The sequence below is a fragment of the Danio rerio genome, chromosome 6 (assembly GCF_049306965.1).
Source record: "Danio rerio strain Tuebingen ecotype United States chromosome 6, GRCz12tu, whole genome shotgun sequence".
Lineage (NCBI taxonomy): Eukaryota > Metazoa > Chordata > Actinopteri > Cypriniformes > Danionidae > Danio > Danio rerio.
In genome coordinates, this window is record NC_133181.1 from 50,460,978 (window position 1) to 50,475,866 (window position 14,889).

At 33.4% G+C, this 14,889-nt stretch overlaps 1 protein-coding gene across 33 annotated transcripts in view; it reads right to left on the reverse strand.

The window, feature by feature from the left end:
- Nucleotides 1–14,889, reverse strand: part of rap1gapb (RAP1 GTPase activating protein b) — a 186,213-nt gene that overhangs the window by 66,169 nt on the left and 105,155 nt on the right. For all 33 annotated transcript variants that reach the window (XM_073954599.1, XM_073954611.1, XM_073954586.1 and 30 more), the window contains one exon: nt 14,126–14,161. Coding sequence is in view for 8 of the 33 variants with exons in the window: in XM_073954581.1 (XP_073810682.1) it covers nt 14,126–14,161 (36 nt within the window). In the remaining 25 variants the exon portion in view is untranslated. The remainder of the gene's footprint in view (nt 1–14,125; nt 14,162–14,889) is intronic.

Sequence of the window (14,889 nt, forward strand, 5' to 3'; positions counted from 1 at the left end):
GAGTTACTGTTGCCTTTCCATCAGCTCAAACTAGTCTGGCCATTCTCCAACCTTTGGCATCAACAAGGCATTTGTGCCCACAGAACTGCCGCTCACTGGATATTCTCTCTTTTTCAGGCCATTCTTAGTAAACCCTAGAGTTGGTTGTGTGTGAAAATCCCAGTAGATCAGCAGTTTCTGAAATACTCAGACCAGCCCATATGGCACCAACAACCATGCCACATTCAAAGTCACTTAAATCACCTTTCTTTTCCATTCTGATGCTCAGTTTGAACTGCAGCAGATCGTCTTGACCATGTCTACATTCCTAAATGCACTGAGTTGCTGCCATGTGATTGACTGATTAGAAATTTGCGTAAATGAGCAGCTTGACAGGTGTTCCTAATAAAGTGGCCGTTAGTATATATAACATCTTGTAAAAACGGGCAAAATGAAAAATATTTGCACTTGTTTTCAAGTATACACTTATACCATATTGGCGAGTAAAAAAAAAACATCAATATCTATTCAAAACAAGAAGCACAAAAATAACAAACAAAAACTATGAAATACTAAAAAACTAAATGTTTTTTTTTCTTATGAAGTTAAAACAATTCAGAAAGTCTTTGCAATTGTGCAGATAGTTTTACACAACATACTCTCTATAAAAAGAGAGCATGCACTCACATCAAATTGACGAATTTTAAGAAAACATCGATATCTTTATGCTATTTTATCTCACCATAAAAAACATGCTCTCTAAAAAACAAACCAAGAAACTAAATGGGTTATTTTTCTTATGACTTGAGGTCACTAAACAACTAAGTTAAAACAAATCAGAAAATATTAGCAACTGTGCAAATAGTTTTGCATAACAGACTCATATTTTCTGTGAAAAATAGACACAAACACATTAATCTCATAATGCGCGTTTGAATTATTAATTTATGCAAATGAGCAGACAGGAATGATAAACAGAACAATAACACCCCGCATTCTGTAAAATATATCAATATTTGCTTTTGAAACAATATCTTGACTGTGTTTTCTCTGTATACACCAACAACATGAATATTCACCGACAACAGTCTGATCTGACACATGACACCAGCCAGCTTTTTATTGACTGACTTTGGTGTTGTGGGAATTATTCCTGAAATAGAACTGACAAGAAACACGGTCTATTTGGGAAATTTGATTGCCAGGTTTGATCCTGTAGGGATGGGAAAATGAACTAGAAAAATGCTGTTAATCTAAATCATTTTCTACACTCAAAATGAATCATTATCAGAATATGAACAAACCAAAAATAACAACTCAGTCAAAATAGCTGAGTGAAGAAATGTGGTTTCAGCTTTAATAAAATGCAGTTGAACTAAAACAGTGTTATCAAATAAACGCAGCGGATGAAGGGCCTCATCCATCATATTATATAATCTGTCTACTTTTTCAGATGGCTGTTTAGCATTTTAAACCATGTCTGATCAGACTCTGACAGACAGATAGACAGACATAAATAAACAGAAATATAAATATTAGAACTGTCAATGCTATCACATTTATTCCCATTGCTTCTCAGAAAATCGTTTTGCTAGAATGAGTTATTCTTCAGGTTGATGTTTACTTAGTTAAAAGAAACAAAAACTATAAAAAACATAATGATACATCACTTTAAAAATCTTAAAGTTTTAGATAAAAATAAGGAAAATAATTTAAAATGCAACATATTTTCCCCAAAAATTGTATTCTGTTTTCTGATTTTAATTTGAATAAATTCACATAATTAAAAAATGCAAGAAAAGTCTAATTAGGAATGTAAATATTACTTAAAATAACTAACATAATAATTTACATAATACAAAATAAGAACAATATATTATTCTACATTAAATACACTTTAAAAATGCTGAGTTGCCTCCACCGTCCAAAAATATGCAACATGAGTTAATTGACTAAGCCAAATTGGCAACATAGGCATGCTCCTAGCAGTTACCTCTTAAGAGCAATCAATATCTGTTCATTAGCTACTGCAGCGAGGGAGTTCTTGAGATCAACCTGAGCTCCAACTCCCCCCTCGCCTTGCAAACAGGAGGGAGCCCTGGACTCGAGGATCTCACGGGACAGCATGCCAAACAAGCTTTATAATCAATCATCATCCATCATATTATATAATCTGTCTACCTTCTCAGATGGCTGTTTAGCATTTGTCTGAACAAACCCTTATAGACAGATAGACAGACATAAATAAACAGAAATATAAATATTAGAACTGTCAATGCTATCACATTTATTCCTATTGCTTTGATCTTATAAGCTCAGGGCTCTCTCCCGGGACAGCATGGCAAACAAGCTTTATGATCAATCATCAACTAAGTGTGAACTCTTGAAATAAGTAGTTTGAACAAGTAGCAAATTTTTTTTTTTTTTTTTTGTATATTTAAGGAATCATTTGCCTGATAAACTGTAGAGTTTAATAAAACTGAATTAGAGAGTTTATAATAAGTAATTCAGCATATAATAACTAGCAACTGATGGTAAGCATGTTTATTTGGGTTTAAAAAGATTAATTAATAAATTAATGATAAATTAATAAAGAATTGTTTAGATTATTACATTCACAATTTTAAAGAGATCACCCAAAAATGAAAATTCTACCACCATTTACTTTACACTGAGTATTTTTGTTCAGTTGATTGTAAAAGAAGATATTCAGAAAAATGTCGGAATCCTGCAACTACTGACATTCTTACTATGCATGTCAATGGTTACCGGTTTCCAACATTTTTCAAAATATCTTCTTTTGTGTTCAACAGAACAAAGAACTGGTTCAGGTTAAGTTTGAACAACAACAATGACAGAACTTCATTTTTGGGTAACCTATCCCTTTAAATTGCTAACAGTTTCTATCTTTAATATTCCTAATAATATACATATTTTTAATAATGTCTTGAACTGAAATCAACAGAACTACAACCAACTGAAATAAGTTAGAAGTGTTACACAGTTATTTATTAATTATTAGCCCTCCTGGGATTTAACCCCAAATATTTCCTAAATTATGTTTAACAGAGCAAGGAAGTTTTTACAGTATTTCCAATAATATTTTTTCTTCTTAATTGTTTTATTTCGGCTAGAATAAAAGCAGCTTTTAATAATAATAAAAAAATTAAAGTCAATATTATTAGCCTCCTTAAGCAATTTCTTTTTTCGATTGTCTACAGAACAAACCATCGTTATACAATGACTTGCCTATTTATCCTAACCTGCCTAATTAGCCTAAGCCTTCATATGTCACTTTAAGCTGAATACTAGTAAAATATACAGTCAGAAATTGGGGGAAATATACAGGAATAATTCGGGAGGGTTATTAATTCTGACTTCAACTGTATGTAGAACGCCCACAGACTGAAGATCCCAAAACAGCAGGCAGAAACACCTTTGATTTAAGGTTAACTAAAGGACAGCATCCTGAAGGGTCAATCACTGCTGGTCAAGCACATGCTGTCATGATGACCGGAGCTTCACAACCACACAGAAGCAAACCTCCAGCTCTTTATATCAAATATAAAAGATATCATTCCCAGATACTGCATTTGACTTCATATCTCACAATTGCATACTGAGAATGCAATTCCAGCATAAGCCATTACCTCGTCCTGAAGAATCATCACTCATTCTGAACTATAGGCGCTTTTTCTCATCTATTGCATTTTACTTCCTTCCAGTCATGCTATATAGCAAGAAATTGAAATGCAATCAATCTGCTCCATTGTAAACTGGATTTACGGATGTTCCAGTGTGATCGAGTCTCAGGTATAAGAGGAAATATGTTTTCCGGAGCTCCACACACCAGTGTATATTATGAAAAGCTTTTCAAAGTCACCTTAACCCTTCTGCATCGATTTTACAAAGTTACCCAACTGATCCTTTGAGGACACAAATGTTGGTTTTAAGTATCATAAATTATTATTTTTTTCCACTTTTGCTGATTTCTTTATCAGCATCAGCTCTCACCAGACACATGCATTTTCAAGATTTTAACCCTTTATTGCCTATTTAATAACCCTTTCATTTGTTTTCATAATGCCACTATGCTTTGTCCGTATGCTAATTACTATGCAGTCTCAGATCTCAGAGGTCAGTTATTAGAAAAATCATTTATACATTGTGTTTTTAAATTTTCGTTTATTTATTTATTTATTATTTTTAATACATTTTTTTATTTAATTATTTATTTTTGTTCCACACACACACACACACACACACACACACACACACACACACACACACACACACACACACACACACACACACAATATTATTTATTTATTTTGTCTCATTTATTTATGTTTATTTTATTATTTATTTATATTGTCTATTTATATATATATATATATATATATATATATATATATATATATATATATATATATATATATATAAATTGTTTTATAGTGTTCTATCATTTATTTATTTATTTTTGTCTTATTTTGTTTATTTATATTTATTTATTTATTGTTTTTTATATATTAATTTTTATTTATTCATTTTTATTTGAAAATATCTCACCAAAAATAACCTAATTTTTTACTAACTTAAATATTTAAGCATAATTTGTTTATTGATTTACATTTATTTAATGTTTTTGTTGTTTATTTATTTTTGTTGTATTTATTTAATTATTTATTTATTTATGTTTATTTATTTAATTATAATTTTTTATTTATATGTATTTATTGATTGTTTTATAGTTTTTTCATTCGTTCATTTATTTTTGTCTTTATTTATATATTTATTTCTTTTTTTTTTTTTTTTTTATTTTGTTATGTTTATTTTTTAATATTTAATTATTTTATTAATGAATTTTCATTTATTTTTCAAGTAAGACACTATGCAAAATCTAAAATTTGTAATTTTGAATGTATCCGTGATAAACGTGTTTTTTGATGTCTTCTTGAACCCTCCTCAGTCCACTCATCTTAATTCAAATTTTGTTGGGTTGTTTGAAACCTTTGCCTCAAGTTCTAATGAGAAATTTAAACTGGCTTGGAAGGATGAACTTGGAACTGAGATATCAGAGGAACTATGGGATAAGTGCCTGACTGCATGGTCCTGTTCAGTAAACAGTAGTCACCATTTAAAACAGTTCAAAGTTATGCATGGCCTGCACTACACCAAAACCAAATTACACAGAATAGCATTAGCCAATGAGTGTAACTACTTTGTGTGAAACAGATTGATAAAACTATAAAAGTGTGGGGGAAAAATACCAAAATACACAATTTTGGCAAATTTTATGCAGTTCGCATTAACACGTCCAAACAAAACTTGAATGAAAAAACATAAATGTTCACAAGGAAGCACAAGGGTTAAATATGTCAAGGAACATCTTAATAATGTCTGTCAGACTGCAGCACATTCAGCGAAAGCACATATCTCCGAGGGTATACTTATCTTGTCAACTTAGATGAGTTAAATAATGTGCCTGTGAGACATCGCTTACTAATGTCCCCCAAAGACCACCTCTGTCCTGTCTAGACCTCTGTCCTCATCCAATAGGGCTGAACTACAGTCAAAATCACCTGCTGGTGTTTAAATACGTTAAGTCATCTTTTGCTTGCTTATTTTAGTTTTAAAAGAAATTTAATTTTCAGTAATATTGCACTGATTGACTAGACCGCATTTACACTGTTGCATGAGAATATAAACTGAATCGAGCTGGACCTTTGTCCACTACTGTCTGTTTTACTCAAGAAGTTGCATTATTGATTATTATTCTGTTGTTTATTATTGTCACGATTGTACAAAATGTTATGTAAAAAACATGACTTGGTTAGACTTAAATTTACAACTGAAGCTTTATTAAAAGACGAAGCAAATGTTTAGTAAATATTGAAATTATAAAAATACATAAAATAAAATAAAAAATACGAAAATAACTAAAACTACTATTACTTAGGAAAAGGGGAATGTTAAAAAAGAAAAGAAAAAATATAAAAGAAGGAGGTTTTTTTTAAAAATTAGCAATAGTAATTCCAAAATAAGAAAAGAATTAATAGTGATAATAATATAATAATAATAAAATACAATAAAACAAAAAAGGTCTTTAAAAAAAAACAGATTCAATTAGCAATTTTTTTACCAGCAGCTAGCTATCTGCAATCAGCTGGTTTGTGGTGTGCGGTCTGGCGCAATTTGGCTGCTGTCGCATCATCCAGGTGGATGCTGCACACTGGTGGTGGATGAGGAGATTCCCCTCAATGTGTAAAACAAAATTAAAGTAAATTAAATATTTAAAAAGGGACTTTTCAAATTAAAAGTTACAATTAGCAATAATATTTCCAAAAGAAAAAAAAAGAAAAAGAAAATGTATAAGAAAAGGAGAATTTTAAAAAATAGATGCATTTAGTAATAGTATTTATAAAATAAAATAAAATAAAATAAAATAAAATAAAATAAAATAAAATAAAATAAAATAAAATAAAATAAAATAAAATAAAATAAAATGATGGGCATCATGATGGCTCAGTGGGTATTATTGTCGCCTCACACAAGAAGGTTTGTTCTGGCCCCAGCTGGCTCAGCTGGCATTTCTGTGTGGAGTTTGGATGTTCTCCCTGTGTTCGCGTGGGTGTCCTCCAGGTGCTCCAGTTTCCCCCACAGTCCAAAAACATGTGGAATAGGTCAATTAAATAAACTAAATTGGCCGTAGTGTATGTGAAACAAAATAAATAAATAAATAAAATAAAATAAACAATTAAAAAAAACTTAAAAACCAGACATAGTTTAACTAAATATAAAGAGCATTAATAATACCAGGGTATTACAGAGGTGTTGTCAAAATGCTCTCTTCATGTTCTATACAAACACAAGACCATTTAAACATTTGTACCACAGTACAAATCAAAGCACCATAGTACTACCTCTGTCCTTTCCTGAGTGGTTTATCCAATCTAACACCCCTTCGACAGCATCACTTAAAGGCGTCCCTGTTGTCCCTGCCAGCTTTCATCCCAAACACACACTCGTCCCATGAGGAAGGACGAAGAGACGCCACATACGCCTCCCTCCATACACCCTTTACCAGCCTCCTGCTCATCAATCTGAGAGCTGTCTTTATAATTATCTTAGGCCCGCAAGATAAAGAACAGCCTAGAAAAAAATCCTACACTCTAACAGCAGAAACATTGGTGCCATACAGAAGAGAATAGCAGGCTGATGCGTTATGCTGATCTGAATGGCTGGAATCATAAAAGCATTGTGTGTCGGTGGGCGTTTGTGTGTTTGGACGCAAATTCCAATGCAGAGGCTACAGAAGAGCTCTTGAAAAGGCAAACGCTTGAAGTTACAACTGCACTTTAGTTTGGTTTTACAGTCTATTCACTGCTGTAAGTGCTGTTTGTGAGGAGAATGCTGTAAAAGTGTGCTGTATTCTGATATATTGCCAAGGAAATTGGATTTTTTTAAAGCTATTTTGATCAATAATGTGGCTACTGTACTGAAAAACTGACATGCTGCATAACTGTAAATACTGAAAAAAATGCTATTTTCATTTCATTTAGAGATAGATAATAGATAGATAGATAGATAGATAGATAGATAGATGATAGATAGATAGATAGATAGATAGATAGATAGATAGATAGATAGATAGATAGATAGATAGATAGATAGATAGATAGATAGATAGATAGATAGATAGATAGATAGATAGATAGATAGATAGATAGATAGATAGATAGATAGATAGATAGATAGATAGATAGATAGACTCACCAGCCCCTTTATTAGGTACACCTCACCATCACCTCACGGGATGAACATGGTCAGCAACAATTCTCAGGTAGACTGTGGCTTGGCACAATGCTCAATTTGTATTAATGGGCCAAAATTGTGCCAAGAAAATATCCCCCACCTTATTACACCACTACCAGCAGCCTGAACTGTTGATACAAGGCAGGATGGATCCATGCTTTCACGTTGTTGATGCCAAATTCTGACTCTATCATCCGAATGTTGCATTAGAAATTGAGACTCATCAGTTCAGGCAACATTTTTCCAATTTTCTATCTTCCAATTTTCATGAGCCTGTGCGAGTTGTAGCCTTAGCATCCTCTTCTTAGCTGACAGGAGAGGCATCCGGTGTGGTCTTCTGCTGCTGTAGTCCATCCGCCTTAAGGTTGGATGTGTTGTGCGTTCAGAGATGCTCTTCTGCATACCTCGGTTTTAACAAGTGCTTATTTGATTTACTGCTGCCTTTCTATTGGCTCGAAACAGTCTAGCCATTCTCCTTTGCCCTCTGTCATTAACAAAGCATTTGCGTCCAAAGAACTGCCGCTCACAGAGTATTTTCTCTTTTTTGGACCATTCTCTGTAAACCCTAGAGACGGTTGTGTGTGAAAATCCCAGTAGATCAGCAGTTTCTAAAATAATTAGAACAGCCCGTCTGGCACCAACAACCTTGCCACATTCAAAGTCACTTAAAACACCTTTTACCGCATTCTGATGCTAATTTTGAACGTCAGCAGATTGTCTTGACCATGTAGACATGCCTAAATGCATTGAATTGCTGCCATGTGATTGGCTGATTAGAAATTTAAGTTAACGAGCAGCTGCTCAGATGTACCTAATAAACTGGCTAATGAGTGTAGATAGAAAAGCAAATCTTTAATATGTGGATGGATGAATGTATGGAAAATGTTTGTAATAATACATATATTACAACTTAAAAGTATATATACATATATACAAAACATTACACAACTGACATATTATTACTGTATACGTAATTATATTATTAATAGTTATAATTATTTATCAGTACTAGTAATAGTGGTATTATTTAATATTGTTTAATAGAAACATTTTTCTCAAATGTTGCAAATATTGCATTAAGATGGATGGATGGATGAAAGGATGGATGGATTCACAAATACATTAAAAATAAAAATACTTATTATAGGAACATTTAATGGATAAAAATAAAAAATATAATAAATAATTATATTCAACCTTGAAAAACCTATGAATACATACTGTACATTTAAAGGGCCATGAAACTCCCCTGTTTCAGCAGGATGTTTTCACACCTACTTTGAAAAAAAGTCAGGAAAGTAGGTGAGTCCAGCTCTGTTTAGATGGGAGTGTCGGGGGTGGAAAAGAGAGGTTTGCATAAAAATGGGAGTTTCAGTTCGGGCATGCGCTGGTTTTCACAGAGCCAAAACAGCTCACAAACGCAGAGGAAAAAGACAGTGAAATGGACATCAGCAATTAAATTTTTTGCCAAAATTATTAGTTGACTGCAGTTTGGCACTTTCACTTTCATTGAGGAACATTTCAAGCCTGCCTGCCCCTAAATCATTTTGACTAAGGTAGGTCTTTAAAAACTGAAAGAATACTGCTGATACGAACTAACTTTGCCACAGAGTAAACATAAACAAAAACATTGATCACACACTTACCAAATCTTTAGAGACAGGACAATCAACACCAACTGGGACAGAGTCTTTTTTAAAAGGAGACGAGTGGCAAAGTGGTATTTCACCATTTCCAGATGAAAAAAGCACTTGGCTAAAAAAAAAATGTTCCTTACAAACATATTTCTGTCTCGTGAGTCCACTGTGAGTCCAGTCTCCACACTAAAAATTACACAAGGATCTAATCGCCGTGACGTAGCTTAGAAGTTTATTTTCCAACCGGAAGATGGGATTTGCTCAGCCAAAACAGCCAATTTTCACTTTTTTGTGAAATATGTTTCCTAATAGTGTTTTAACAACGTGGGACACATATATGACTGTCAACATCTCAAAAAAATGTGTTTTGGTGTTTTGTGACCCATTGATGTATATTGAATGTATATGACCAGCAACTTATCCAGCATATGTTTTACACAGTGGATGCCCTTCCAGCTGCTACCCAGTATTGGGAAACATGCATACACACTCATTTACACACATACACTACGGCCAATTTAGCTTATTCAATTCACCTATTCCACATATCTTTGGACTGTAGGGGAAACTGGAGCGGTGCATTTAGTACTGTACATATTTACATGAGTGTCCTTTTACAATTCAGGAACATCTTCTGTGTCTTTAAATGCATGTGAAAACTATATTTATCTGAATACCGTTGAAAGCTCTCAATATGTACAGCTTCATGCGTTATCCAACAAAAGCGAAACACTTATTGACAAAGTATATGAGACAGAAAAAGAGGAAAAGAGACAGGAAAAACCCACTAAAAAGAAAGAAAGGAGAGAAGAAGAGTATAAAGCTAGTTTTTTATGCGCTGTGTTTCTCTTGGGTCTCTGGTTGCATTAGCATGCAGCGCGCCGCACATCTGAGATCATACACAGAGTAAAACCCAGGACCCTCCGTAATTACATTCCAGCATTCGCCCTGTGCCTTCACTTTCCTCTTCTCTCCAGACACTGCCTCTTCACAGCCATTAGAAAGCAGCTTTACACATAACCAGCTCTCTCCGTAGTAATAACGCTGTCAGTCAAGCAGACACAAAGTTTCCAGCAGCAGTTGAGGCTGAGAGTTTGCTGGTGTTTGTGGCGTAACTGGATTCAGCCTCTGCCTTCACAAGCACTCAAAGCCAATTACAGAAATGGAGGTGACCTTTACGCTCATGGGATGTGATGATAAACATTGTGTTTAAAACTCCTATGTGTACCATCTGGAAAAGTATTATATGATACAAAAGCTATTTATATATAGCCGAGATTAAAATTGTTCATAAACCTGGCAAATTCTGACTTAAAGTTTTTGTTCAAATGTAAATAACATCAGAGAAATATTTTCTTTCCAGACTGATGACTCCTGTACATTGTCTTGTTATCTTTTGGGAGAAGCCTGAGTCATTTCGGGTTCATTTCGGGTTTCATTTTTTAAAAATATTTCCCAACTGATGTTTATTAGAGCAAGGGAATTTTTACAGTATGTCAGATAATATGTTTTCTCCTGGAGAAAGTCTTATTTGTTTTATTTTAGCTAGAATAAAAGCAGTTTAAAAAATGTTAAAACACTATTTTAAGGTCAAATTATTAGATCCTTTAAGCTATATATTTTTTTGATAAACTACAGAACAAACCATCATTATACAATAACTTGCCTAATTACCCTAACCTGCCCAGTAATAACATAATTACAAAATTACATAACATAATTAACCCAGTTAAGCCTTTAAATGTCACTTTAAGCTGTATAGAAGTGTCTTGAAAAATATCTAGTCAAATATAATGTACTGTCATCATGGCAAAGATCAAACAAATCAGTTATTAGAAATATATATATATATATATATATATATATATATATATATATATATATATATATATATATATATATATATGTATAGAAATGTGTTTTAAAAATCTGCTCTCCATGAAACAAAAATTGGGGAAAAAAAGCAAACAGGGGTTAATAATTCAGGGGGGCTAATAATTCTGACTTCAACTGTGTGTGTTTGTGTGTGTGTATATATATATATATATATATATATATATATATATATATATATATATATATATATATATATATGTGTGTGTGTGTGTGTGTGTGTGTGTGTGTGTGTGTGTGTGTGTATATATTCTTTTTTTTTCAAACACATGCGCTATAGGTGAATTGGATAAACAAAATTGGCCTTAGTAAATGAGTGTGTGTGAATGAGTGTATGGGTGTTTCCCAGTACTAGGTTGCAGCTGCAAGGGCATCCGCTGCGTAAAACATACAGGTATGCTGAAATAGTTGGCATTCATTCTGATGTGGTGACCCCTGATAAATAAAGGACTAAGTTGAAGAAAAATGAATGAATGAATATTTTTTTTCATTTATAAAGATCGTATATTCATTCATTTTCTTTTAGGCTTAGTCCCTTTATTAATCTGGGGTCGCCGCAGCGGAATGAACCGCCAACTTATCCAGCACATGTTTTATGCAGTGGATGCGCTTCCAGCTGCAACCCATCTCTGGGGAACATCCAAACTCATATACTATGGACAATTAGGCTACCCAATTGACCTGAACCACATGTCTTTGGACTTTGGGGGAAACCGGAGCACCCAAAGGAAACCCACGCGAACGCAGGGAGAACATGCAAACTCCACACAGAAACGCCAACTGACCCAGTCGAGACCTACTGCGCTACTTCGTTGCCCAAAGGCCATATATTAATAGTTTTAATAACTCATTTCTATTAACTGATTTGTTTTATCTTTGCCATGATGACAGTTAATAATATTTTACTGGATATTTTTCAAGACACTTCTATACAGCTTAAAGTGACATTTAAAGGCTTAACTAGGTTAATTAGGTTAACTAGGCAGGTTAGGGTAATTAGGCAAGTTATTGTATAGTGATGGTTTGTTCTGTAGACTATCGAAAAAAAAAATATGGCTTAAAGGGGCTAATAATTTTGACCTTAAAATAGTGTTTTAAAACATTAAAAACTGCTTTTATTCTAGCCAAAATAAAACAAATAAGACTTTCTCCAGGAGAAAAAATATTATCAGACATACTGTGAAAGTTTCCTTTCTCTGTTAAACATCATTTAGGAAATATTTAAAAAAAGAAAAAAAAATCAAAGGGGGGCTAATAATTCTGACTATATATATATATATATATATATATATATATATATATATATATATATATATATATATATATATATATATATATATATATATATATATATAACTTTAAACATTTTATCCAAATATATCATATAATATGTTTCAAATATAAAAATAAATTTAAAATAAGATGAATATATTTGAGTAGAAAAATCTATGCAATATAAATTAATTTGCATGATTGTAGTATAGATTTTAAGAATCTAATAAGAAAATATTCAGAATATTGTCTTTGAAATTAAGCTATTTTAATATGCAATTTAATAAGCCTCTCAAGGTTTTTTATGTGACTGTAAAAATGCTGGGTTTTACGCAATTACTTCAAGTAAACTTCATTGTTTAAACAAATTTAAGTGGATTAAACAGAAAACAATTAAGTTAACACAAGTAGTAAATAAGTTGATTGAATAAGCAGCAAAAGTATTTTTTTTTTTTTTTACAAAAGGACATTTAGATTGAGAAAAAAAATAACAGAAGGAAAACACAACAAATTTACTGAATTATACAGAACCAACTTACACCTATTTTAAAAATAAATAAAAGCGTGCTTAAACAAACCCCTATATACTATAAACGTACTCCTCTCTGGAGAGCGCAAATTATGGACCCAGAGCTATGCAAGGCTGCATTTCTTCTTTAAAATGAAAGTAACAGTGTGGTATTATGCCGCCACCAGCTTGTTTCCTTTCGTGATACCAGCTGACTGCTTATCTCCGTGTAGACGGCTTTTCCACTGTTACCAGTTTGCCCAGTGGCTCACCAGGTACGTCAGAGGACTTAAGACGCAGAGAGGAGTTGACCTCGATAGGGTTCAAGTGCGGCAAAGAAGGGTTCCAGAAAACAGGTAAGACAAAAACAAAAAGCAAAAAATAAAATAAAGAAGTAAATAACAGGGTAAAAATGTGGTAAGATCTGAAAACATGGTAAAAATCAGGTGGCCGTGAGGGCTTATTTTATTATGGACTGCTTTTGAAAGCACTGGCGGTTGCATTCAGGGAAGTACTGTAGATCGGGTCAAACGGTGATTATCAAAACACTATCCCTTGAGTTTAGGGAAGGGATGGGTGGTGTGTCAGTCAGTCAATTAGTCAGTCAGTCAGTCGACAGCAGCCTCTGGTGGATTTATGCAAGAAGAGCAGGCAAGAATGGCACACGTGAGAGAAATTTGAGATCTCAAAAAGCATACACAGCGGCCTCTGGTGAATTCGCAAAAAAAAACTCCTGGGAGTTATTTTGCGCTCTCCAGAAATGTATACAGGAGTACGTATCAATAATTTGCCTGGATGATCTTAATCTCATAGAAAGTAGTAATTCTCATCTTTGTATAGAGATTTGACCAGTGATAAATGCAGTTATTATTTCCCCTGTGTGTCTGTACCTAAATCTGTTTCGCGTTTATTATTGAGTGACAGTTTCTGTTCAGGAAATATAAAGCTTACATTACTGCACACTCATTAAGCACTTGAACAATAGCTGTGTAAACTACCAACAACAAAAAAAAGGACTTACCAAACATGCCTTGACCTGGAGAAAGTTTTGTCCACTCTGCAAGAAAGAAGAAAAATGCAGACATATTAAAACTCTGCACGCATGCTGACACGACAGTAGCCCTTACAGCCATTACACATAAAGGGCGTTAATTGATTTTACGCTTTTAACACATTCTAGCAATCAATCTCCACCCAGAGCCTGCTAAATGCTAAAGGCTAATCAATTAAGCTCAGGCCAACTCCTCACGCACTTTAACACTACACTTGACGTGATAATGACTCGGCAAACCTATTAAGTTAACGAAGAGCGAGAGCCAATAGAATAATCAAGAACTGCTGGAGCACATCATCAATTAATACCAGCATTTGGCATCACAAAATCCCTTGAAACACCTCTGCCATCCTGAAGAAACTGAAGATTATTTACTTTGAATCCACAGCCTCGGGCAAGCAACAGTCTGGTTCTTTCAGACAATACTAAATCTCCGGTTTGCTTACTTAAATCAAGCAATGAGGTAACATTTATTCAATATATTGTTCTGCCAAATATTGATGTGAAACACTGATGTGCTTTTCGATCTTTTAGACGCCCCTGAGATTATTATTTTGTTTTTCTGCGTGACATATGCGGTTATTTTGATGAAAATCTCCACAGTTCTGCTTGACGAAAGACATACAATTGTAGCATTTTGTGGTTGCGAGACGTTAATGAGAGAAGCAGCTTCTCTAGGTTCGTCTGAAGAGCAGCTGCGGCTTTGTTCTAAGAATACGCCATGACTCTAC